The sequence below is a fragment of the Castor canadensis genome, chromosome 13, assembly GCF_047511655.1.
Source record: "Castor canadensis chromosome 13, mCasCan1.hap1v2, whole genome shotgun sequence".
NCBI classification, from domain to species: Eukaryota; Metazoa; Chordata; class Mammalia; order Rodentia; family Castoridae; genus Castor; species Castor canadensis.
Window position 1 is genome coordinate 46,517,201 of NC_133398.1, and position 26,347 is coordinate 46,543,547.

Consider the following 26,347-nt stretch of genomic DNA (forward strand, 5'->3'; position numbering starts at 1 on the left):
AAGGAAGGTATAGAGGCCTGAAGGTGGGCCAATGTTCTTTAGGAAAGCCATGAAGATTCAGTAGTTACAAAATCTTGAAGATATTCTATAAGGGGAATAGAACAACTTTAATCTGAGGAGCAGTTAAGAATATACTACTAGATTCACAAATGTGGGGGTGGCAGGAAGTGCAGTGCCAACAAAAAGTAAAACACAAGAGTACTCCATTCATAACACCCAGAGGTGACTCTTTCTAATGCCACATTTTTACTCCAGTTTATGAGGTGTGTCTCCATCTGAGAACTAATCTTCTTCCTTACACACCAGTATTTTCTCCTCCACTCTCCATAGTCAGAAAAACAGTCAATTTTTGGTTCAATAGTCCATAGCAAGTTCAGTTCTTATCTGCAACCAAGTTTACACTGCTTACTTTTAGTGGAAATTATAAATGGCAAGATCTTTCATAAAACTAAATTTATTGCATTTCTTAAAAGTCTGAAATACCTTTCCTTACTTGAAGAAATCACTGATAGCTGAAGTAAATTTCACATTTGTGGTATTTTAGGATCTTACTTGGGAATATTAAAAGTACAAAAAAAAAAAAAAAAGAGTAACTGTGCTTTCCTCTAGTTAATTTGCTTTGTCCAAAGCAAACGCCAAATCCATAAACAAGGCTTCTCATATGCTCTTTTTGTTCATTTACTTGTAACAGGGTCTTGGAAATTTTATTGAACATAAGAATTACCTACAACTTTAAAATATAGATTGCCTTCCTTGTTCATTTCCCAGCAGTGCTGGGGATTGAACTCAGGCCCTTGTACAGGCTAGACAGGACGTGCATGATAAAACAGAATCTTGCTACCACCTCTCTCCCCTAGTCTTGACATTAGTCCTTTCTCTTTAATTTTCTTTGCAGTAACTTAGCGACTTTGTAGGTTGAGAGCCTTAAAAACCAGGAATGTGATTGATTGAATTGTACCCACTTGTGATTATTTTGGAACTTACTCAAAATTCAGTTTCTTGACTAAATGGTACACATCTTGAGTTTCATAGCTTTGGGGGCTTGGGCTGAGCAAACGACTAATCTTTTTTCCATCAAGTTACAAATAACTTACCAGGCGGCTTCCGGGCTAATCACATATTGGGAATAAGTGCTACCTATTTTCACTTGAAGAGCCTCAAAAATTTAGTTTTGCGATACTGGGGTTTGAACTCAAGGCCTACACCTTGAGCCACTCCACCAGCCCTTTTTTTATGGTGGACTTTTTTTGAAGACAGGGTCGCCATACTATTTGCCTGGGGCTGGCTTCGAACCGCGATCCTCCTGATGTGTGCCTCCTGAGCAGGTAAGTTCACAGATGTGAGCCACCAGTGCCCAGCATGTTCAATGTCTTATTAAACACGGGGAGGGGTTAAACTGGTAGGTTTAAAACAGTTACACCTCTCCAATTTAACCGAGGCAGTAACCCAGAACCGATCATCTTATTATCTGCACTGGTTTGGGGACCGCCGTGCGGTGAGCGAGCACTGGTGGCTGCGCAGGCGAGCGGCGCCAGGGCCCGCAGGGCAACGCCGGCGGCGGATCCTCGCTGTCCCCGCGCAGCCACGGGGCTGAGCAGCACCGCGTTCCCGGGGGCATTGTGTACTAGCCAGCCGGGGCCCGGAGAGACGGCAGGCCTCGGGGCAGCTCCGCCGCGAACAGGACACGCCTCACCCAGGCAAACTCCGGCCTCTTCTGGCCTTCAGCCAGCAGCCACCGCCCGCCACCAATTCTACTCCGCCGTCGCCCCGCCGGGCCCCACACTCGCCCGCGCCAAGGCGCGCGCGGCCCCTCGGCCCACCGCGCTGGCGGCGCGACGGGGATCGGGCCGATGTGGCGCATGCGTGGTGGCGCCACTTGGCGCGGGACTAGCGGCAGCGGGGACGGCGCGGGGGACGATCGCGGGCCAGGCCGCCAGGGCTGGGCACGGGAGGGCGGTGGCGGCGGCGTGGGCTGGCGAGGCCGCGCGGGCGGCGCCCGACGGCAGCTGGAGGAGCGGTTCGCTGACCTGGCAGCGAGCCACCTGGAGGCCCTCCGCGCGCGGGACGAGCGGGACCGGCAGAACGCGCGGCTGCGCGAGGAGAACGCTCGACTGCGGCTCGAGAACCGGCGGCTGAAACGCGAGAACCGCAGCCTCTTCCGTCAGGCTTTGCAGCTCCCGGGCGGCGGTGGTGACTGGGCAGCGCCCGCCGAGGCGCCCCTGGGCCCCGAGGAGGCGGGCACGAATCGCAGGACGAGAGACGGCGGCCGTGAGGATGAGCCGGGCAGCCCCAGGGCCCTGCGCGCCCGGCTCGAGAAGTTGGAAGCCATGTACCGCCGAGCCCTGCTGCAGCTGCACCTCGAGCAGCAGGGGCCGCGCCCGCGTGGAGACAAGGACGAGCCGCTCCTGCGGGAACCCGACGCTGACCTCCACGCCCGCAACCCGGAACCCACGGGGTCCTGGCTGTAGCCTGAGGCCGTGGCCAGGGGGCGTGACCTGCGCTCGCCCCGCCCCTTACACTCCTTGACGCCTGGGGCCGCGCCCCTCCACGTCAGTCGGGACACTGGACTCTCTCGCCCCGCCCCCCCGCGGACACTTCCGGGTGCCCCTCGTGTCCGCAAGTTGGGAAGCGCCCGGGTTTCCACGTGGGCTGTAGTTGTAGCTGGTTCTGCTTCCGGAGGCCTGGCAATTCCCGCGCTGGCCTCAAAGCAGCGAGAAGTGGGTGACTGTAAGCACCTTCTGATTCTTGAACTTTACAAATCTTTTGAGGTCCGCTCTGTTTTTTTCTCTACTTTTGATTCTCTGAGGGATGAATAATGTATTTTAAATTTGAGGTTGTGCATTCTTCAGTCCCTTAAAGCCTCCAGCTATTATCTCATGTGACCAACATTTTAAAGTATTTGTTTTTATAAATCGGTATTACTTGGTGGACTACCAGTTTTTTTATAAAGAAGATAATATTTATAACTTAGGAACTCCTGTCTGCTCATGACTCCAGTGTGCATACAGCTTATATATACTGATTTGTTTGACGCCCCCCCCTCCAGGAGAATTTTTAAAGTATCTGCTTATACGTGATCATTTGAATTGGTAAATAAATCTGGTGTACTAAAAATAATCTAAAAGCTTCCCATGACTATTATTTGAATTGTGTCGAATGTTTACACGTTTTGTAAGAGATACATACATTTTACATTTAATATCTGGCTTTAAGCTTTTTCTTTTGCTGAATATAACAGTGATCTTAAATAATTTAAAGATTAGATAGTTTAAAGGTTGTTTCATTATTACATTTTTAGGTTTAACAGTAAGGCTTAATGCATAGCTAATTTACCTTAACTGTTTTAACAAGTTTTCAAGAAATTATAAATTGTTTGTATATGAAAACCCCCAGAGTGTTTGAATTGTCATTTTAGTGGTAGAAGCAAACTTGACTACTTCTAACAAATGTTTTAAGATCACTTTTACTGCATTTCGTTAATAACACTTTTACCAGCTGTGTAACAAAGAAAACAACCATTGTGCCTGATAGAATTTGTAAGGAAAGTGATACCTTTCCTCACACATCACCAGGTTTATGGCCAGCACTCCACAGGTCAAGGAGAGAAATGCATAGTTTTACATAACACGAAAGCCTTTCAAATTAAGACCTAAACACACGCAGGGAAAACTATGTATATGCATTTATAACTATGTTTGATGAATAAATAGACTTGTAGAAATGGGATTAGACCAAAAGGTGTATGACTTAATGAAAACAGAGAGAACCCTAGCAAGGCCTGTTTGTTTAGTTTCTTCTTGGCCTCTGTGTGGCATTTCTTCCTCCTGGTACAAAGCAGAATCCCTTCTTGAATGAAGTTCTTATGACAAAATAGGTCACAAAATTTCTCTATGGCCACTTCTTAAACAGAAAGGCAAGGGAAAGTTTGAGTAATATTTGTTCTTTTGTAGCTGTCTTTACAGGAAAGGGGCTCTAGTTTCTATGATCTACCTAGAAGAAAAGAGAATTCCAGTTTCTATAGCTTGACTAGGAGAGACAGCAGGTGAAAAATGAGCAGAAGAAGGTCAGAAAGAGAGCTTTTGAGACATATCCACTGTCCTTCAGTTCAAAGTACATAGCATAACACAGCACCATACTTTGGAATATTGTTTTATGAGCCCTGCAAAATCATGGACTTCAGAGAAAGTTTAGGTAATGAAAAATACTTAAGGAGAAAAATGAATAGTTGTTAGGGAAATGAAATGTGAGGAATATTCCAAAAGTTTCGGATATGTATGATATTATAAATATTAAATTTTCTTTAGTTTCTTCTTGGACTGTGTAATACTAATATTATATTACAAAACAAGATGCCAGGAAAACTAGTTTTTGTTTCTTATAGTTCAAAGTTTTGAAAACACTTTCTATTTTACTTGTAGGTAATTGATATCCAGTTGTGAATATTAAAATCTTCCCCCATGAGAAAAATTTGGTGAGAAGAGGTAGGTATTTGAAAATTAATCCTAATTCCTTTATTTTCTAACAGAAAGAAATAAAATATTTTAGGATGCTCTAGAATTTGATAATCAAAGATTATGTGCTATTTAGCTGTAACTTAAAGTTTAATTTAGTTAAGTTCTCTAAATGTTAGTTTTCTCATCCGTAAAATGAGTATAAGATCTACTTCAAAATGTAAAAAAAAGTTGAGCTAATACAAGCAAAATGCCTACATCAAAATTATGTGCTATGCTGGGCATGGTGGTTCATACCTGTAGTCCTACTTACTTGGGAGGCAGGGATTGTAGTCCTACTTACTTGGGAGGCAGGGATAGGAGGTTCATAGTTTGAGGCCAACCAAAAAAATTTATCAAGACTCTGTTTCAAATAACAAGCTGGACATGGTGACATATGCCTGTAATTCTACCTATGAGGGAGGAGGATGGTGGTCCAAGGCCGAGCCAGGAAAAAGGTGCAAAACACTATCTGAAAAACTGAAGCAAAAAGGGGTAGGGAGACGGCTCACGTAGTAGAACACATAGAGGCCCTGAGTTTGTGCCAGTGACTCACGCCTGTAATCCTAGCTACTCAGGAGTCAGAGATGAGGAGGATTGTGGTTCAAAGCCAGCCCTGGCAAATAGTTCCTGAGACACTATCTTGAAAAAACCCATCACAAAAGAGGGCTGGTGGAGTGACTCAAGGCCCTAAATTCAAATCCTAGTCCTCCTCCCCCCCAAAACCAGTACTGCCACAAAAAAAGTTAGTGCTCCATCTGTGAGAACTGTAATCCCAAGCATGGAAATCATCAATAAATGCTATTTTACTTAGACTTTCCATTGCATTCTAGATTTTGTTTCTATATGACTTTGTTAGCAGAGATAAGTAAATTTTGAGTGAGTACACATTTTTCAATTCTTACAAGCAAGTAGAGGAGACAATATCTTACATAATAAAGGAAAAATGTAATAGAACATTTAAAAATATTTTCTGACTTGCAAAATTGGGAATATTCATCACCTAAGCAAAGTATTTGGTTATGTAGTTCTTAAGTATTTTGTCTTAAAACTATGTACAATGTAAGTATGAATGAGAGCTAAATTTGTTAAATTTACTGGTGAAAAAAAGGTTTGTAAAGACACACACACACACACACACACACACACACACACACACTGCTTTTGAACACAGTTCCTGAAAGGCATTAAAAATTGTGTAATCAAAATGTCCTATAAAATGGATTAAGCTAGGTATATTTTAACCTTTATGTCTTCCCCTACTGATAAGTGATAACACATCAAAATACGTAATTATTTAAGAAGTAGGTAAAGTTGATATTGGGAAAGTTGACATAGGATCTAGTTTCATACAAAATAACCCGAAACTGCATTATGCCATTTTTTATTGAAATACTTTATTTTTATAATTTCAGGTTAGTTGTACAATGAAAAAAAGGCTTGTAAATTATGGACATAAGCAACAAAATATATGTTTTATATCTTGTTGTCATGTATGTCTTAGCAAACAAATTCAATGAGGACAACTGGGATTTTAACAGAAGTTTTATAGTTACTACTTAACAAAAATACACTATCTTTTTCTCTATAAAAATGAGGATATGAGTAAAAGCAATATAAAATAGTACTTAGAAGTTGTCCTTTGGAAATTTTTGTTGTTTTCAGACAGGGTCTTGCTATGTTGCCCATTCTGACCTTGTACTCACCATGAAGTCAAAGCTGGCTGTGAACTCACTGTATGGCCCAGGCTGGCCTGCAACTCATTTTCCTCCTGATTCCAATCCCCAAATTCTGGGGTTGCAGGTACCTGCACTCACCAGCTGTCCTTGCTAAACTCTGAACACTATAAATATTTGAAGTCTTTCTGGACGAATTTTGTATTATTTCAGTATTCTTAGATATAGTTTTGCTAACTCATGGGTATTTCCATAATGAAACTATTACAAAAATTATTTAATAAATTGAATTAATAAAATATACTAAAAATAGTAGAAGATTCTTGATTCCAGTGCTAGAGACCTTTTTCTATTTACCTAAAGGGAATGGATTTTTACTGAGAATTTATCACGAAATGTTTAGAAAATATTTATGAAGGACATTTATTTATATTTATATTTAGTGATGAGTTTGTAAATTATAAACTATTTTTCTACTATAAACTTTCTAAATATCTATCTCATCAATCTGATATAGACAGTATGCAAATATATTTATGCAATGGAAATAAAAGATCAAGGAAAACACTGATTATATCCACATCTGACTACAAGGATTTATCAAGTTCAAATTTCAAATTTTAAAGCTTAAACTAAGATTAGCATATCTGAAAAATCAGAATTAAATCATGTTAATTATGTTGTGTTTAATCCATAGCAGATTTTGCTCATTATAAAATTCATATTCGGAATATACTTAATTGCTAGTAAGGTTTCTGTAGTTAGATGTGGTTTATCCACCAAGAGTTTATGTAGTGGGAAGCTGGTCCCCAGTATGAAAGTGTTAAGACTTGTTGGATCTTTTAAGAGGCTAGCCTAGTGGAAGGTGGTTGGATCATTGTGGGCATGCCCCTGAAGGGCAAATTAACCTGGAGCTTGTAGTGTTTTCTTATTTTATTTGTTTGCTCTGAATTCCTGAAATGTTAAATAGAAAGATACTCAAATGTAAAAGCAAAAGATATACAACATCCATCTATACATAACACATGTATATGCACATATATATGTGTGTTTTCAATAGATACTATCTGTCTCTATTGATGTAAAACTTATATACATGTAAAAATAAAACATTTGAAAAGGTATAAGAATGAGCATTTTTTTAAACTGTATAATGTTAAAAATAGGTTGCTTTATAGGTTGAAAAAATTTGATCTTTTTGTTCATATATCCCCCTGAGTTCAAAAACTCATTGCTTAAAATAAATAAGGAAATATAGTTGTTAAACATGTTATGATTATTTTTAAGTTCTTAATTTTGCAGTTTTTATCTTGGCTGTGGTCACACTTATATCATGAATCAATTTTGTTTTTCAATGTCTGTGTGGCAAAACAACAAAAATTGTAGAATTATGTGTTATAATTCAATTTATTTGAAGCACATAAAGAGTTAAAATGTTTAGCTTACTTTTGATATAAAAAGTCAGGATAGTAGCTATTCCCTGATAGGCAGAGATATAACAGGAAAGAAGAACAAAATAAAAAATAGCAGAACCTACAGAAGAAGGAGGAGGAGGAGGAGGAGGAGGAGGAGGAGGAGGAGGAGGAGGAGGAGGAGGAGGGAGGAGGAGGAGGGAGGAGGAGGAGGGGGAGGAGGAGGAGGAGGGGAAGGAGGACGAAGAAGAGGAAGAAGAAGAAGAAGAAGAAGAAGAAGAAGAAGAAGAAGAAGAAGAAGAAGAAGAAGAAGAAGAAGAAGAAGAAAAAAAAAAAAAAAAGAGAGAGAGATGTGTACTGTTACAACATTTGAGTAATCATGTAGTGTTTTTTGGTGCAGGGCTAAATGAGAAAACCAAAGGAATTAGAATGGGGAGCTAAGGCTCAGACACACATCTGTGTGAATACTTGATTGGTATAATAGCTTTTATGACATTTAGTGGAAAAAAAGATGGACTTTTCAATTGAAGAGCAATGAAAATAGATATACATATGGGAAATTATAAAATTAACTTTGCCTTTTATCTCATGTCACATACATAATTTTTTACCTGTAGATTAAATACTTAAATTTGAAAGATAATATTACATAAAATTATAGGGAACAGTTTTAGAGAATATGTTTATGACTCATGATGGTAAAACATTCCTTAAGCAAAACATAACTGAAACCAAGAAGTTATTGATTTGATTAATTGAAATAAGAAAATTTCCCCAAAATAGGCACAAATTGAGAAATATATTAATTGCAAGAAGATGATTAGAAAATATAAAATGGACAAAAAGCTTATATCTAAATACATTTAGAACTTTTACAAATAAATAGGAAAAAGAAAAGCATCCCAGTCTAGGAAAAAAGTTAAAAATAAGCTTAAAAAGCCCATTATGTTATAGGAAATTTGCATCTTTAATGGTTACTTGCGTCTAATATCAAATCCTATAACTTCTGCATCAAGAATGCCTTATACAAAAAGTTTTTTCCTTTTTATTCATCATTTTAGAAAAGATGCTTTTGAGGTCCTTTGGACTTTATTTCTGCATTGTGAACATTAAGAAAGGCAGATTTATTTTGGGTTAGAGGATAACTGAAGAATACTTTATGCACAAATAATCCTCAAATCAGAGTATACAGATATGTTGTGGAACAAGAAAAATATATCTATTATTTACATTCTATTTACCTCATCCCCTTAAAAGTTGCTCATTTTGTATATGTTCTAAAGTGTTCCGAGTGTTGTAAATGATAATTTTTAGTAAATGCTTAAAATTTTTTATAGATCCCTCTGTAAATTTGGTTATTTATAAATATTGGATCTTAAGAATACTATTTAGTTGCATTGATTGAAAATATTTTGAATATAAAAATTGAATAATAATGTATTCCATCTGTATCACAAATAGTTTGTTATGATACAAATTAGGGACTATATCTGAACTCATTATTATATGCTATAATGCCCTGGTAAAAAAATGATTTCTAAAGATGACTTCTTCACGTTACTTGGTTTTAAAAATGTACCAATATTAGTTATTAAAATTATTTTACTTTTTAAAATTTGTTTTATCTTACTGCTTCTTAAAGATAAGAATTTCTCAGAAGTTTTGGTATATATCTATTTGTGTGGCCTTTTATATATTTCAAGTGAGAACCCAAGCATGTTTGAACCTATCAAACGTAGGAACAAATTAACTTGCAAATCCCAAAGGTTATATTACTGAATTTGTGTGCTCATAACATTTTCCAAGAAGAATAAAAGCACTTCTATGCTTTTAATAAGGCACATCAATAATAACTAATACTTCTAAGACTTGAAAATATCTCACTGTGAAGTTGATTATGTACTCAAGCAGAAAGCTATAATCAAAAATGTTTCTGAATCTACTCTTTCACAATGTTTTTTTAAATATTGATGCACATATTGAGTTTTTCAAAAATTCAAAATAATTGCATCTACTGACTACCTTTAACTGAAAAGAAATTTTCACATTTTTACTAAACTATTGCCTTGATAATTTTAATTCTTACAAATTATTCTGAAGCTGAAGTTCACAGCATAAAGGGAGAGTAAAATGAAAATATATCTCTAAGACATAATGGTCATATAGAAAGCCTTTATTGGGGTTTGGGTTGGTGCTAAGGGTTGAACTCAGGGTCTTGCACTTTATCTCCCATACCCATTCTCCATTCTTCCCATCCTAGACTGCATTTGTTAACACTAATGGCCTCCCTTACTTCTTGGGTTCCAGGGCACATTGCATTTCATTAGATTTGGGTTCCAGGGAAGATTGGCTTTTGGTTGGATTTGTGATCTGAAACCTAGAACCTATTAGGTCTAGGTTTTTCATGGGATTGCTATACCTTTCTACGTAAGGACAATGTTCATGTAAATCTACCATCTCCTCAGAGTCTTCTGTTTTCAGATTCTGGCTCCATTTCTAGCCCAGGAGTTGTGAAGTTCTCCACTACTTCTATTAACTACCTTCAGGGTACTACTGTATCACTTCTGATTTCCCTAACCCTATAAAATTTTTTGTAAATTGCCCTTTATTAAGTTGTTAAAATTAATCCATTTCTTGTAAGAATCTTGATTGATTAAACATATAGTCAGTGTCTGTAGATAACTGATATTTTTATTTGTATGCTTTAATTTTTATTTTATATAATAAATTTTAAAGAGTCCATTGAATAAAATGATCTATCTCAAAATTTGTCCTTCAATTTAGCTAGTTTCATGTTTTGTTTTCTTGATTTAACTAGCTTTAAATATACATTGCAAACGTAGGGTTTGACAATTGGTAAGATTCTAAACTATTGTTTGAAGTTTTAAAAAAAATTCATATCTAACATGAAATGATACCATTCAACAAGTATTTATTAATTTGATAATTCATGCATAAACACCTTACCATTGGTATATGTTCTCTGAAGAAAAGGAGGGGGGATCATCAACATCGACTGGCATGTTCCTGAAATTCCCCTTCTCCATTCCCAAGACTCTTGCCAAGTAAGAAACGATGAGAATGGGCCAACACTAAGATGTCCAGACAAGTTTAACTCCTCACAAAGATACTGAAAATTCAGCAAGGTATCATTATCTATGCTAAGTCAGTTATTCCTTGGAAAGCTGGTCATGCAAGAACAGAAGAAGCTAAGTTAAAGGTGCCATTGTGTGTATAGTGCAAACTACAAAGTCTCCCCTGCAGTAAGCTGTGCACCACAAAGGAAAGGCTGAAGAGAGAATAAGTGCTTTTGGTCCAGCTTACTATCACTGGACCTTAGGTAAATTTTCTCTCTCTCTCTCTCTCTCTCTCTCTCTCTCTTTCTCTCCCAGCAAGTTTTCCATGACTTCTCTGGGTATTTTTTGGTCTCTTGGCAACTTATTCCACTGCCCTAGTCCAGGTAGGATGTGAATACATTTGGTAATGTAATTTTTGGGACTATTTATTCTCTTAAAGTACTTAACACTCAGTGAAGATATGTAGACATACAATATGAAGTAGATAAAGAAGAAAATATTAATTTCCCAAACTAGGAGGAGTTGAATTCACATTAAGTGTTATTTGAGCTGATTATTACAAGATAGAAAAAGGATCAAGTGGCTAGACCTCATGGAATGGTTACTGAAGCCTAAGAAAACATGAGCAGTGTATATGAATGGAGATGCCTAGGGTATACTTTAGGAATAAAGAAACTATAATATGATGGAAATGAAAATTATGTAGGATTTTATACACATTGGGTAAGGTAAACCGGGGTTAAATAATAGGAGAACTTAAACTGCAAGCTGGTAATTTAATCTTTCAATGGAAAAAATAAAAGATCTTTGAGCAGGTGATTGATATAGAATTATACAGCAGATGTAGAGGTTATGGTCATGTATAGTTTAAGATTACATAGACATTAAATAATTATAGGAATGGACAATGAAGCTGAAGGTAGGGATGCGAGGAAAGAAATTAGACCAATGGGTCACTGAAGAGATAATTGTGTCTGAACACATTAAAAAATGTTGGAGAAGAATGTGTTTCTTAATTCATTTTCTCTGAAAGCATAGTCTGAAGCAAGACAGTAGATTAAGATGACATAATCTGAGAAATGTACAGTTATAGGAGATAAATGTTGGAGAATGAAGACTATATATATATGTATATATATTCAAATACAAGACAACAATGACCAATTTATGACATTGAGAAGAGCAGACTAAAATGTAAGGTGAAATCTAGGAGACTGGAATTCCTGAAGTCCAAGGGGGACAGATTTAATAAAATAATGAACTATTTAATACTATAAAGATGTTAAGCAAGATGTAATAAAATCTAAATAAAAATTAGTTCAATTCTTCATCCATCTCTATATTCATGACCTTTGAAAAGTAACTGTGCAGCTTTACCTGTAAAGAAATGGAGTATATTTTCCTACTTCCTGTTGCTTCTGGTATTGGCCAGTGAAATATGTCAGACAACTCTGTTATCAGTTTGTGCCTAGGATCCAAGAGACCATGCTCAAGCAGTAGGAGTGCTTGCCTAGCAAGCATGAGGCCCCGTTATTTTTGCAGCCCAGTGTCACAAAAACAAACAAATAAATAACAGATTTTTTTGTGTGTGGACTGAGGTTTGAACTCAGGGCCTACACCCTGAGTCACTCTGCCAGCACTTTTTATGTGATGGGTTTTTTCGAGATCAGGTCTTCTGAACTATTTGCCTAGGCTGTCCTTGAACTGGAATTCTCCTGATTTTTGCCTCCTGAATACCTAGGATTGCAGTCATGAACCACCAGGTGCCTGACTAGAAATTTTAGGGAGAATGGGGGGCTCATGCCTATAATTCCAAAACTTGAGAGGCTGATGGAGGACAATCATGAGTTTCAGGTAATTCTGGGCTAAATAAGGAGAGCTTGTCTCAAAAACCAAACACACACATACTCACATACACACAAATTCACATTATTGGGAGTGGGAAGTCCAAGATCAAGGCATCAGAAGTTTTGATGTCTATTGAGGGCATGTTTCATTGATGATGTTTCCTTACCGAATCCTCACATACAGGAAAAGGTGAAAGGGATGAATATTATGTCTTCAAGTACCATAAGAGATGGAACTGATAGAAGAAACAGGCAGTTTTATAATGGCTTTAATCACATTCATAAGAGCACAGCCCTTATGGCCTAGATGCTTCCTGACAGTCCTCCCTCTTTATGCTATCACTTTGGGGTATACATTCTACCATGTGAATTTTGCAGAGATACATACATGCGTTAAACAATAGCATCTTCCTTTATTTCTCTGTAAGCTTTCTGAGGTGATAACAGATTATATTTGAAATATTATCTAGCATTTAGCACAAAAATCTGACAGAGAAGGCACTTGATATGTATTTCACAAATTAATGTTTGCAGTTTTGTTCATAGAAAAATGGATTTTTTTAAATTCCCCATCTTATTATATAAATATGTTCAATGAGACATTATCATTGTAATGCTGGAATACAACTATTGGGGTAAACTTTACTTTTCTTTCCCTTCTTAAGGCAGCAGGAGGAACATATCAATTCTCACAAATTATGTCAACTGGCTGTCTACTTCAATATCCATGTAGACCAACAGAGAAAGTAATCCTCATAATAAAGGAATTACTTTCAAGTGGCACAAACAGTGATAAGAAAAATAGTTCGTATAAACATTGCATGATAGAAATGGTAAGATACGCAGGGCTGGTGGAGTTAGAAGTAATTGAATTTAGTTTTCTTTGGTAAATGTTGAATACATACAATGGAAGAGTATATTCATAAAGTATGTAGCATGTAACACTCAGGGTATTATTTTAATCTCTTTTGATCAACATTTTAGATTAATTGCTTTGATCATTTTGAGACAGAACTAGTTATTTTTAAGCAATACGATAAGCTTTATCCATTGCATCATTTAAAAATCAATTTTAATAAAAGTTATCTTAAACATTGTTGCTTTTAGCTTTAAGAATTCTTTTTCACTTGTGTGGAGCTTTAGATTGTCCATGCACTTTAATATATACCCATCTCATTTGATGTTTCTAAGCAATCCTGGGTTGTCATTATTATGCTATAAGTAAGACATTAAGTCCAATCGATTTTTCTGACTCCAGGTAAAAAAGAGGAAATCCTAAGAGAATGCCCTAAGAATATATTCTTCGCTACTGGTGCAAATATAGCTTCACCTCATCCTTCACTTTTTTTTTTTTGGTTTCTACTTCATTTTTTATCATATTATTATTGTACCGGGGGTACATTGTGAAGTTACAAAAGTTCTTACAATGTATCATAGCTGAATTCATCCCCTCCATCTTTCTCCTTTTCCCCTCCTCTGTCCATTTCTGGAATTGTTTAAACAGATCCCTTTTCCATTTTTCTACATGAGCACATAATATTTTCACTGCATTCACCTTCTAACACCATTTCCTTATATATCCTTTGCCTTTATTAGAACATTTGATCAGCATCTTGCAGACATTGACATAGTTTACCATCTCTGTGTAAAGGACCCAAGAGCTCTTCTCATCATTGTGAAATAGTTACATTCGGCCTGATATGAAAAGAGAAGAAATTGTTTTTCTGATATTTTCTTTTGGTATCTCATATCTCTATATTCAGTGCTAATCCTGGTTTGCAAAGTTTCTATTTTGTTCCTCTATTTGACCTTACACATGCACCACCATAAGCCCCAAATTTTGAAACTCTCAACTATGCACCTGTATCATCATATTAAATCTACCTATTCTGGAAGAACCAATTCAATATTTTTAGTAAGTAGAAAGAAGCCATCAGAACTGACATCAAGAAAGTACTTAGTGAAATCTGTCATTAAAAATAAAGATCTCTTTTGTGCAACTTTAGGTTTTCTTTTAAGATGATCACTTGCATGATTTTTCTCCTCATGTCCCCTATGATTTCCACTCACTGTATTATGTTTCTTCATGGCCAAATTCATCTGGGATGTCAAGATCACTCAGCCATCTTTTTATTTATACATCAAGTGACTACATTTTAAACCACTTTCATCAAGTTTGGAACTTTTCTTACTTTTAGAACAACAAATCAACTACCTTAATCCAATATATGATTATTCTGCTTTATTGAGAGTATATGTACTCAATGTATCTATTTTCAACCTAGATTTTTCTTTCATATCATCACCTGCTCCTTTTTCTCTGTTTCTAAAGAATGTAATTTTTTCAACTTCCGTTTCAAGACTGTTCAAATTATCTGTTCTTCCATTTGCCTGTTGATTCTCACTTTCCATTAGACTTTTTTCATCTCCCTAAACATGGACAGATATTTATAGAGAAAATGGAAATCCAATAGAAATAATACTTTCAGCAAAATTTCCAACTGTCTTATTGTTGTAAAGTGATAGGTATTTTAAAATACTCACCCAATTCCTGGTAGTGTCTTAATAATTTATAATAATTTAACAGCTTGCCTCATAACATCACTTCATTATACCTGTTCCTGCCAAGACTTCTTCCTGTAGCAGTTATCTGTAACTGAATAATAACCAACCTCAAAATGCCATACTTAACCATTATTTGTTAATCATGTGATTAGCTGACTAACTGCCTGGAACTGGCTTGCTGAGGATAGTTGGTTGACAATTGACTAGGGCAAAAGGAGTGATCAGTTTATACTTCCTTTATCTAGCATGCTAGCCACCTAAGATTGCTTATATTATGACAGCAGGACTCCAAGAAAAAGCACATAGTCTCTTGGATCCTAGTTATTCAGGAGGCAGAGATCAGTAGGATCCCAGTTTGAGGCCAGCCCAGGCAAATAGTTCAGGAGACCCATTTTTGAAAAAATCCAACACATAAAAAGTGCTGGTGGAGTAACTCAAGATGTAGGCACTGAGTTTAAACCCCTGTCCACACACACAAAAAAAATCTGTTATTTATTTGTTTGTTTTTGCAACACTAGGCCACAAAAATAACTCAGCGTCTCACGCTTGCTAGGCAAGCACTCCTACTGCTTGAGCCACTCCACCAGCCTATTTCTGTTGTTTACAAATTATATATTATGTGGTATTTTATTGTAGCAGCAGAAATTGATAAAAACAAAAACAAATTCTTTTAAACATCCAGCATAATTTACTGTTTTTTGTTTAGCAAAATTTTCTTTTCAAATTCAGGTTTAAATTTATCTGAAGAGCAAGGAAAGAGAAGTTTACACTGAAAGAGGTAATGTAATAGTAGTGTAGACACGTGTTATGAGGTCCTGTTTCTGGGCCTCTTTGTCTCCATTTCATTCTCTTGATCAGTATAACTACTCACCAACTCATTTATTTTTAGAGACAATATAAAAGTGAAGATTCTGAAACTCAACTCTAAATGAAAACATTATTTTTCTCCTCTTCCAAAACTGTATTTTGAAAGGAAAGAGATGAGTTTTCCTAGAAATGAATCTAATTGTTTGGCAATAATTTCTGGTCCTTCAAAAATAGGACTAATTATCATCATGAAGTTAGGGAAGCTTAGGGAGTAATTTGTAATTTGTAGCAGCTTTTTACTTGCAGCATTTTAAAGTTGCAGCAGGAGGTAAGGTACAAAGTCATGTTTATTTGAATAGAAATATTTAATACTATATTATGGAATCACTGAAGTAGCTTTCAGAGGAAATGAGTGTATCTCTTCTTTGCTTATATTATTTAAATTTCCTATGTATTTTAAGTGAAATCTGTGTAATCTGGATCTCACTTCCTTTAATGTCATCTTAAATGTACTTATGTTTTAAATTGGTTTTCATTTCTAGATCCAGTCTAATACTACATTGGTAAACATGGTGACTACTAGCTAAAAGTATCTCTTGAATATTTGAAATATAGCTAGACTGAATTGGGAACTGCTATAAAGGTAAAATAGATACTGCTTTTAAAATACTCAGAAAAAAGTAAAATAACAGATTTATTGTTTTGTTGTTAATTACATGTGAAAATAACCTTTTGGATATAATGTATTAAAAATACATTAGTTGAATTAATTTTGTTTCTTTTACAATCTTAATATTTAGAATACAAGAATATTTAGAAGCATACATGCAGCTTGTCTTATATTTCTGTTGAACAGTGCAGTCTAACAAGGGCAGGATACAGTGAGATTCTTTTTTCTCTCCTTAAGGATTGTATTTTTCTCAATTAATGGATCTTCAGATTCATTGATCTTTAAACACCATATCACAAAGCTTAGGCATATATTGAACTTCCCATCTACTAAAGCCATGAGCTGCATTTTAGGAGTGCTGTTGATATGCAGCACACCACTGTCTTGTAGTTTATTTTATATCTTAGCAGAATCAAGATAATAAAAAATAGCTATACTACCAAAAGCAATCTACATGTTCAATGCAATTCCCATCAAAATCCCAATGACATTAATCCCAGAGCTTGAAAAATCTACCCTACAATTCATTTGGAAACACAAAAGACCAAGAATAGCCAAGGCAATACTGAGCAAAAAGAGCAATGCTGGTGGTATCACAATACTCAACTTCAAAGTATGCTACAGAGCCATAGCAATAAAAACAGCATGGTACTGGCACAAAAACAGATATGGAGACCAGTGTTACAGAATAGAGGACCCTGGTATGAATCCATGCAGCTTTGTCCACCTGATTTTTGACAACAGTGCCAAAAACATAAAATTAAGAAAAGACAGCCTTTTCAACAAATGTTGATGAGAAAAGTGGTTATTTCCTTGCAGAAAACTGAAACTAGATCCATGTCTGTCACCCTGTACTAGGATAAACTCAAAACAGATTAAGGACCTTAATATCAGATCTGAAACCTTGAAGGTAGCACAGGAAAGAGCAGAGAGCACACTGGAAGCAGTAGGTATGAGCAAGAACTTCCTCAGTAGAAGTCAAGCAGCTCAGCAACTAAGAGAAATTTAATTTGAAATTAAAAAGATTCTACACAACAAAAGAAATGGTCCCTAGATTTAAGAGACCACCCGTAGAATGGGAGAAAATATTTGCTGGCTATACATCAGACAAGGGACTGATAACCAGAATATACAGGGACCTCAAAAAACTAAACTCCCCCAAAATCAATGAACGAATAAAGAAGTGGGCAACTGAACTAAACAGAACCTTTCCTAAGGAAGAAATCCAAATGGCCAAAAGACTCATGAAAAAATGCTGACCATCCTTGGCCATAAAGGAAATGAAAATCAAAACCACACTAAGATTCCACCTCACCCCTGTTAGAATAGCTATCATCAAAAACATCATCAACAAATGTTGGCTAGGATAAGGGAAAAAGTATACACTGCTGGTGGGAATGTAAGCTAGTACAACCACTACAGAAAACAATATGGAGGCTTCTTAAAAAAATTAAAAATAGACCTGCCATATCATCCAGCAATACCACTCCTAGAGATATACCTGAAAGAATGTGACTCAGGTTACTACAAAGGCACCTACACACCCATGTTTTTTGCAGCACTATTCACAATAGCTAAATAATGGAAACAGACAAGATACTCCACTACTGAAGAGTGAAGTAAGAAAATGTGGTATTTATACACAATGGAATTTTATTCAGCCACAAAGAAGAATGAAATTTTGTCATTTGCAGGAAAATGGATGGAACTGGAGAACATCATCTTAAGCGACGTTAGTCATGCTCAGAAGGCCAAAAATCAAATGTTCTCTCTCATATGTGGATTATTGACCTAAAAAAAATGCAGTAATATTATTGGGCACAGGTTATACACCAATGGGAGACTGCGCACAGGAGGGATAGAGAAAGGGAAGGAAACCAAAAACTTGAATGTGGTTGATGTGCTCCCTGCATAGGAGTGAATATAGTAATCTGTTAGAGGCCACTTTAGGAAGAGGACTAGGAAGGAGTGAAGAGGTCTGGTAAAGATGAGCCAATTTGGGTTGTAATACACATGTGCATGAAAATAACCCAAGGAGTCTCCCGATATAGCTGTCTTCATCTCAAATTAGCAAAGAATGCTATGTTTTTCTTTTTGGCTTATGTTTTTTCTTCAACAAAATCAGAGAACACGAAGGCAGAACAGGTTCTTCCCAGAGTCGAGGGAGTGGAAGGAGGTTTCTAAAACAATGTATACATTTACATGTAAATAAATATAAAAATGATAAAATAAAATTTTAAATGGAAGAGTACTTGTAATTTTCTCAGAAATAATTTTCAGTCATAAATGTCCATTACTCACAAGATCTGGAATTCTTTAAGTCCATAAATAATTCTAGGTTTTACAATTCTTTTCTGAATAATATGAATTACAACTATTTGCTGGAAAAAAATAAATTTATATATTTTATTTACTTGCAAGAAGTTTTTTCAAAGATTGCCATAAATGTAATTAAATTCAGTAGTTGAAATAAAATAAAATAGGAAAAAATAAAATAGAAGAATAGATATTATTTTGAGATAACTGTTAGTAAAATTGATTAGTCATTTAATTCAAACTTCCTTCCAGGGCGAAAAAGAAGACATATACATCATTTCAGACTTAGGGTAGAAAAAAGCCAAAATTTGGAATCACTCATTTTTAGAAACTTTACTTTTTTAAATAAAATTACCCCTAAATCTTTATATAGAGTGAAAAGCAATGGCAGATAATTCTCTATGAGGTGATGAAAATCAGAACTCCTGAAGAATCTACTACTGCTCTATTCAATTATCTTATCCATCTGAAACAATTATGATGTACATAGCATCAGTAAGAGCTTTCTTCACCAAATTCCATAAAGTTTTAAAAAATTCTGCGATGTGAATTTTCAATAATACTTAAGGTGATCAAAAAATTCAAAATAAGAATTGAGTTAATCAAAATCATAACTTGAGATGGATTAAAAGTTGTACAGTACAATGAAAAATAACATCAGATATTTTAAAAGAAACCTGTGTCAATCAAAATGAGAAATAATATATTAATACATATATATGCATATACAATGACATTAGTAAAGTCTGAAAGATAAAATTAAAGTGAGCAGTGGAAAGTAAGAAAAAAGTGTTTAGGAATGATGTACAAAAAGCAGCTGAGAGTTAGTTTTGCCTTGTAAGCACTGAAAAAGAGTTTGTATTTTACTCTATTTGTGATGTCCAGCCATGGTTTTGAGCACTGAAATATGTTCATTTCGTATTTTGAAACATCAGTCTGAGTGCTTTGGGGTAAATATACAGTAAGGAACTAAAATCAAAGTGATATCTTTTAGGTATATGCATGGAAATGTGGCATAAATGCTTTTGAATATGGGAGTATAAAGCTCAGTGAACATATTAGAACTAGATGTATGTGTTAGGCACTGTTCATTGCTATAAAAATACTTAAGAAAACAATTTAAGGGAGAAAAATTTATTTGGGTACATGTCAGAGGTTTTAGCCCATGGTTTCTTGGCTCTCTTGCTTCTGAACTCTGTGTTTGTTGAGGGGAATCACTATTGTCCAGAGCATGTAGGAACAGTGTTTCACCTCAAGTCGACAAGAATCAGAGACAGTACCAAGATTCTTCCTTCTTTCACTTTTTCTTCATCTGGTTGCTTAGACTATTGGATGGTACTGCCCACATTCAGGGTGGTTCTACTTTGTCAGCTCTGTTGTTGATGTATATGCCAATCATCCCTAGAAATGCTTTCACAAAATTACTCAAAAGCATGCTTTACTAATCTGCTAGGCACCTTTGAATCCAATTAAATCTACAGTCAAGATTAACCATAACATGTGCAAATTTGTACACAAGTATGTAGAGGGTGGAAGAGATCTTCTGGTGAATAAATATAGATGAAAAGGAAAAGGGATCCTAAACTTAAATATTTGAATTGCTATTAGAGATGCTGAGGCCAGAAAAGAGCACTTAGAAGGGGCAACTTACAAGATAGAACAAAAGCCAGGAGCATGCTACTTCATGCTTGTCAAGAGCCTATAACAGGAATGAAGGATTGTCATGTGTACCAAATACTGTGAGGGGCCTGAGGCAGAAAAGAATATAGAAGTGACCATGAAATTGTCATCACTGAGACCACTGGTGACATTGATGGGAAGAATTTCAGTAGTTCAGATGAAAAAGATTAGGAGGTGAGAAAGTGGATCCTAGATGTTTTAATTTTGATCAACTTTTTCAAGATATTTCTGAACAAATGAGCAACATCAGCACCAAGAAGAAATAACTGTGTGGATACAGGAGCAAGAGAAACATGCTTTGTTGGGTATTTTGTTTTGTGTTTCAGTAATAGGAATGATACAATAGAGAGGGAAAGAAAGATTGATGGCTCTGGAAGAAGGGCAGAAAAATATAGGATTAAAGTATTCCAAAAAAGAAAGAGGAAAGCAGATGGCAAGATTAGCCTTAGAAGGGAGCAGGGACACTTCATTCTAGTCATAAGAAACAGAACAAATAGTATGTGAAGAGATAAAGGTGCATTGACAGATTTATTGTGGAGACTGAAGTTTTCCTTTCTTTTTCTAATCCTCTACAAAGTATGAAGCAAAGTCATCACCTGAGATGGAAGGAAAGCATTTGTCTCATTAGAAAAAGAATACAGGAGTTGACCCTTAATAGACCAGAGTTCTGATCATGTTTTCAAGTTGGGTACTATATTTTCCCCCTAAGCAAACTGAAGCTGTGTACATAATTTCAAATGCGTAGAGGTTTATATATAAGCTAGAAGCTCAGAAGTTACATGTCACTTCTCACCGTGGATTTAGAGGTAGATTTTCGAGACTGAAATATATGCCCAATAGTCAACTCTTAGGTCACTTATTTTTTAAGTCATTAGTATTCATAGCAAATCTAGAGGACAATCAAGAGATGGTCCATATGAAGGTAAGCTGAGGTTTAAAATAAAGTGATTAACATTTATGCTTCCCCGAAACAACGTTTATGCAACAATGAACAATCTATTTATTTTTGTAGACATAAAGATTGAAAAAAAAAACACGTCACAACTAAAGCAGGCTAGATTAATAGCATCTACTTTATTTTCTTGGAACTACAGAAAAGCTGATTTCAAAAGACAAACATGGACATTGGTACTTGAAATGTGATAATTATATCTCATTGCAATGTGTTTTTAAGGATTGTCCCACTATATATAATGATTTCAGGCTGAATTATAACAAATGTACTGGAGTGGTCATTCTTTACCTGTTGGAACCTAAAGTAGTACTGGAATTTTGTCTTGAGGACAGTGATGAATCTTAAAAGATCAGTGCATATGAGAAGAATCTACAAAAGCTACTCTAAATAAGCAAAAATCTAAATTTTATTTTTTGCAATATTTTATATCATTAGTATATTGGTGAACTAATACTATGAATCTGTCCCTTATCACTAATTAATTACATACATATTTTAGATGTTCAATTTCAATGTATTTTGGAACAACTCTTTGGAACTTACTTCTTTTTAAGTGTTGAGGGCTTTCCTAAAAGATATTTCTATTATAAATTCATAAGATGTTCACTTAGATATTTCAGCTAATCCCTGAAAACCAGTGGGGACATTTAGATGTTACATGACAAATTGTGGTCAAGGTTTTGGAAATGCTGAATTTTAATTCTGCCTTCTCAGCTTACTTGTTTTCTAACTTTACCATTCCATAAGTATGTTAGATAGAAGTAAGAACAATGTGCATCTTTATCATAGTCTTAATTTTAAAGGTCTGTTTTTTAATAACATAAAATTCCCTAAGTTTATTTTTTTTTGTTATTGTATGTTTTGTAAAATTTTCATTATCAAGTGATATTGAGTTTTTAATTTTCTGTAAAGATTGAAATAATCATACAATATTCTCCTTTAATTTGCCAAGAAACTGAATCACACAAGATATTATCTTTTCTATGCGATGCTGAATCTACCTTTCTGAACTGTTGTTTTATGTTTGCATCTATCTGCATGAGTGAAATTTAGATTAGTCTTCTATTAGTTAAACAAAAGTTGTCAGTATATGTTAAAATCTGTTTTTTCTTTCTCATACTCCCTTTATATCCTATTTAAGCTTTTAACCAGTTGATGCTTTCCTGCCTTTCCTTAGCTTCATCAATTTTGCAAATTAAATTGAATTTATATTCTCTTAAGGTAGTCTTTTACTGGGAATAAAGAGGAATTTACTTTCTAATGATCAGTTATCAAAGTATTTCTCTTATTATGTAGGTATAGATAACAATACCAATCTTAAGATTAATTTTAATAGACATGATTATATCATCAGTATTTAGCCTACCTCTGCTATGAATGAAGTTTCAGATTCCCACTTCTGATTTTTTAAAATGCTTTTATTAGCACATGGTAGTTATACAAGAGGTTTCATTGTGACATTTCCATATGTATATATATTGACCCTGGTTTGGTTCATTCCCTCCATTATTCTCCTTCTTCTCCCACTCCCCTTCTTAAAATGACTCTTACATGTTTCAACGTTCCATATTCATATGAGTATAGAAAGTACATCAGTCATATTCATATTCCTTTATCCACTTCATTTACCCTCCCCCTCCCACTGGGACCCTCCCCTTAACATGATTTGTCTTATTTTCCTGCCCTTCATTGTTTAAGGGTCAGTTCATTGTATGGTGGGGTTTTGCCTTTATAGTTTACCTATAAATATATTGTATTTTAATCAGCATAACCCCTCTATTACTCTCCCTTACCCTTTTCCTCCTACCCTGTACTGGTCAACAATTTTCAATGCACTTCTTGTCTCATTCCTACACAGATGTGATATATTTCAATATTATTACTGTCATCCTTTGCTTTTTTTTCTCCACTTCTGTTTTTTAAGAAAGGTTTTCTGAAATATTGTTCTATTTCCCCCCAATATTTGCTCTGTCAGGACTTTGGCGACATTTCAGTAGTATACTTCAGCATTGATGTATACATGTTCATGTCCTTTTAGTTATCCTTATTTGTTGTGTTTCCATGTAAAACTTTATAGTCTATACAAATAAAAATTGTTAATTGAGGACAAATTCTTCTCTTTTTTATTCTGCCAAACTCCTTCAAAAATATACATACGGTTTGTATCTGGAGTTATAAAGTATGAACTCATATAGTATGTTTATCTGATTAATTTATCTAGTATGAGAGGTAATTTTAGTAATCAGTTAAACATCCTCATTTCAGCAAGGTGCCATTCTGTATAAGGCTCTTGGAGTGTCACTGCCAATAAATGAACCAAGCTACTATAATAGATTTGTGACAAGTATTTGTGCTAGCTTCTCATTGCTGCTGTAACAAGTGTGACAATACAATTTGTAGATACATTGTCTTTGATTACTTAATATTAGAAACATGAAATGGTTCTCTGTGGGCCACAGGTTTGAGTTGAGGTGATAGCAGGGATCTGTTTCCTTGATTTTTCCAGTGTCTAAAAGCAGCTCAATTCCTTGGATCAGGTTACCATTCCACCTTCTAAACCAACAAAGGCCAGTGACTGGTGAAGTCTTTCTCATGTTGCAGCACTTTGACACTGACCCTCCTGCTTCTCTCTTTCACATTTAAGGACTGTTGATGTTACATTGGATCAAGATAATGTTCCTGTTTAGTGTTGAGGATAATCTCTTTATTTCAAGGTCATCTCATTAGTAGTCTTAATTCCAAGTACAACCCTAATCTCCCATGCTATGTAATGTAATGAGTTCACAGTTGTAGGAATTAGTGTGTGGACATCTTTGGGAGAGTATTATACTGACTATCACAATGCTCCTTAAGTGTAAGAATCATGCCAACAATGAAATCTCTAAAATATAGAAATGAAAGTTTCATCTGTAAAGTTTTTGCCTACAATATCCTTTTCATTTCTTCATTACATATGAGTGCTGCAGAACTTTGTTTGGGTTTAATCTATTCGGATAGTTATCTTTAGTTCTTTTTGCATAAGTTAAAATAACATAGATTTTGACTACTAACCAAACATAAGAGTTCCAGTTTTAGAAATGTATTAATTTTAGAAACAAAAGTAAGAAAAACCTATGATTATTAGTTAAACCTGTTCTAAAATAACTTGCAAGTAAACACAATTTCAGAACCCAATGATTCAGCTTCTGAGTAAGATATATTAAACATGATTGTATAGTATGACAGTACCATTTTCTTTCATTCTTTCTGATCTTATTTATTTAACTTTTCAAGGTCCAAAAATTAGGTATTTGATTTGAGTTTATGAATTTTTAACTTAAGGGTTTTTGACTCCAACTCTGTCAAGACATGACCTTATATCTTAGAGTAATTTGATTTAGTCAGCAGACACGATGATCACTGTTTCATGTATAAACAAAAGTCATTTTTTTTTTGTCTTTCAAACTAGATTTAAAAATCACTGGCATGGTAGAAATAGAATTTGGACTGAATATGGTCAAAAAATTAACATTATATTTATGTTGATATATTGCAGTATAAGTTCCCAAAATGTTTTAGAAGTCTTTTCTTGTTTATTTTCAAGATTTCTGAGTATATTTTTGCTAACTTGTTGGTTTGGAGGATGTATTTTGGGAGGCCTGAATGCTTATAGGCCATTGAATTATGATTGATTAAGGATTATTTGTTGGACATAAGTTTGGGGCAATTGTAACCATAATAAAAGCATTTCTGTTGGTTTGCTTGCTTGCTTTCCTAAATCCTAAGAAATAAGGAAGGCTTAGAAAACCAGGAGTTTGCAATCTCCTCAAGGCAGAATTTGTTGCCATTCCTGCTCTTACTTTAGTGTCCTCATGTTTTTCAACTGCACTTTTCTTTATTGAATATATAGTGATATGCTAATTTATTTTCATAGTGTACTGCTGCTGTCACACATGGTATACTAACAAGAGTAGATTAAATTGTTTCCTCTTCATCAAATATTATTTCACAACTTTATGATAATCATTCCTTTGCTTTTCTGTATATTTTTATCACTTATAGACAAAACACTAAGCAAAATGGCTATTTTGTCAGTTTTTAGCATATATTAATTGTACAAAGTGAGTGGTTTCATTATGACATTTCTATACATGCTATTTCTGAATACAACACTAAATTGACATTTGCATTTCTCACTCCTTCCTATATTATGAGATTTTAAGATAACCTCTCTTAATTCAAATGATAGTACTAACTACAGAATCCCAGGCATCTGTTACTACATAGATTTTGTGTACTCAATAAACATTAGTTTCCCGAGAAACAAGGTTATAGTTTTGTTTTGGAAGTGATGTATTTGGTCATCAAATTTGACATTCCATTCTACCTGTTTAACTAACTCATACTTTGCAAAGAATTTTAAAACCTCAAGCCCTGTTTATACTGTCTATTAATTATATGAATGAGTTTTTTTAGATTTTTAAGTCACTTACCTCCAATTTCATTTTTCTTCAAATTTGTTTTTTTAATCACTAAGGTCTTTTTTTTTTTCATTTTTCTTTTATTATTCATATGTGCATACAAGGCTTGGTTCATTTCTCCCCCCTGCCCCCACACCCTCCCTTACCACCCACTCCGCCCCCTCCCTCTCCCCCACCTCAATACCCAGCAGAAACTATTTTGCCCTTATTTCTAATTTTGTTGTAGAGAGAGTATAAGCAATAATAGGAAGGAACAAGGGTTTTTGCTGGTTGAGATAAGGATAGCTATACAGGGCATTGACTCACATTGATTTCCTGTGCATGGGTGTTACCTTCTAGGTTAATTCTTTTTGATCTAACCTTTTCTCTAGTACCTGTTCCCCTTTTCCTCT

General features: G+C 35.3%; 1 protein-coding gene and 1 long non-coding RNA gene across 2 annotated transcripts in view; both read left to right on the top strand.

Moving 5' to 3' along the window:
• Positions 1–1,597: 1,597 nt before the first annotated feature.
• Tusc1 (tumor suppressor candidate 1) lies at positions 1,598–3,200 on the top strand. The gene has a single exon (XM_020154540.2). It carries the CDS (start codon positions 1,851–1,853, stop codon positions 2,466–2,468), a length of 618 nt encoding a protein of 205 aa, XP_020010129.1. The 5' UTR covers positions 1,598–1,850; the 3' UTR covers positions 2,469–3,200.
• Positions 3,201–4,420: 1,220 nt separating this feature from the next.
• Positions 4,421–26,347, top strand: part of LOC141415639 (uncharacterized) — a 175,769-nt gene continuing 153,842 nt past the window's right edge. Inside the window, exon 1 of the long non-coding RNA XR_012440627.1 lies at positions 4,421–4,481. This is a non-coding gene — a long non-coding RNA (uncharacterized lncRNA). The remainder of the gene's footprint in view (positions 4,482–26,347) is intronic.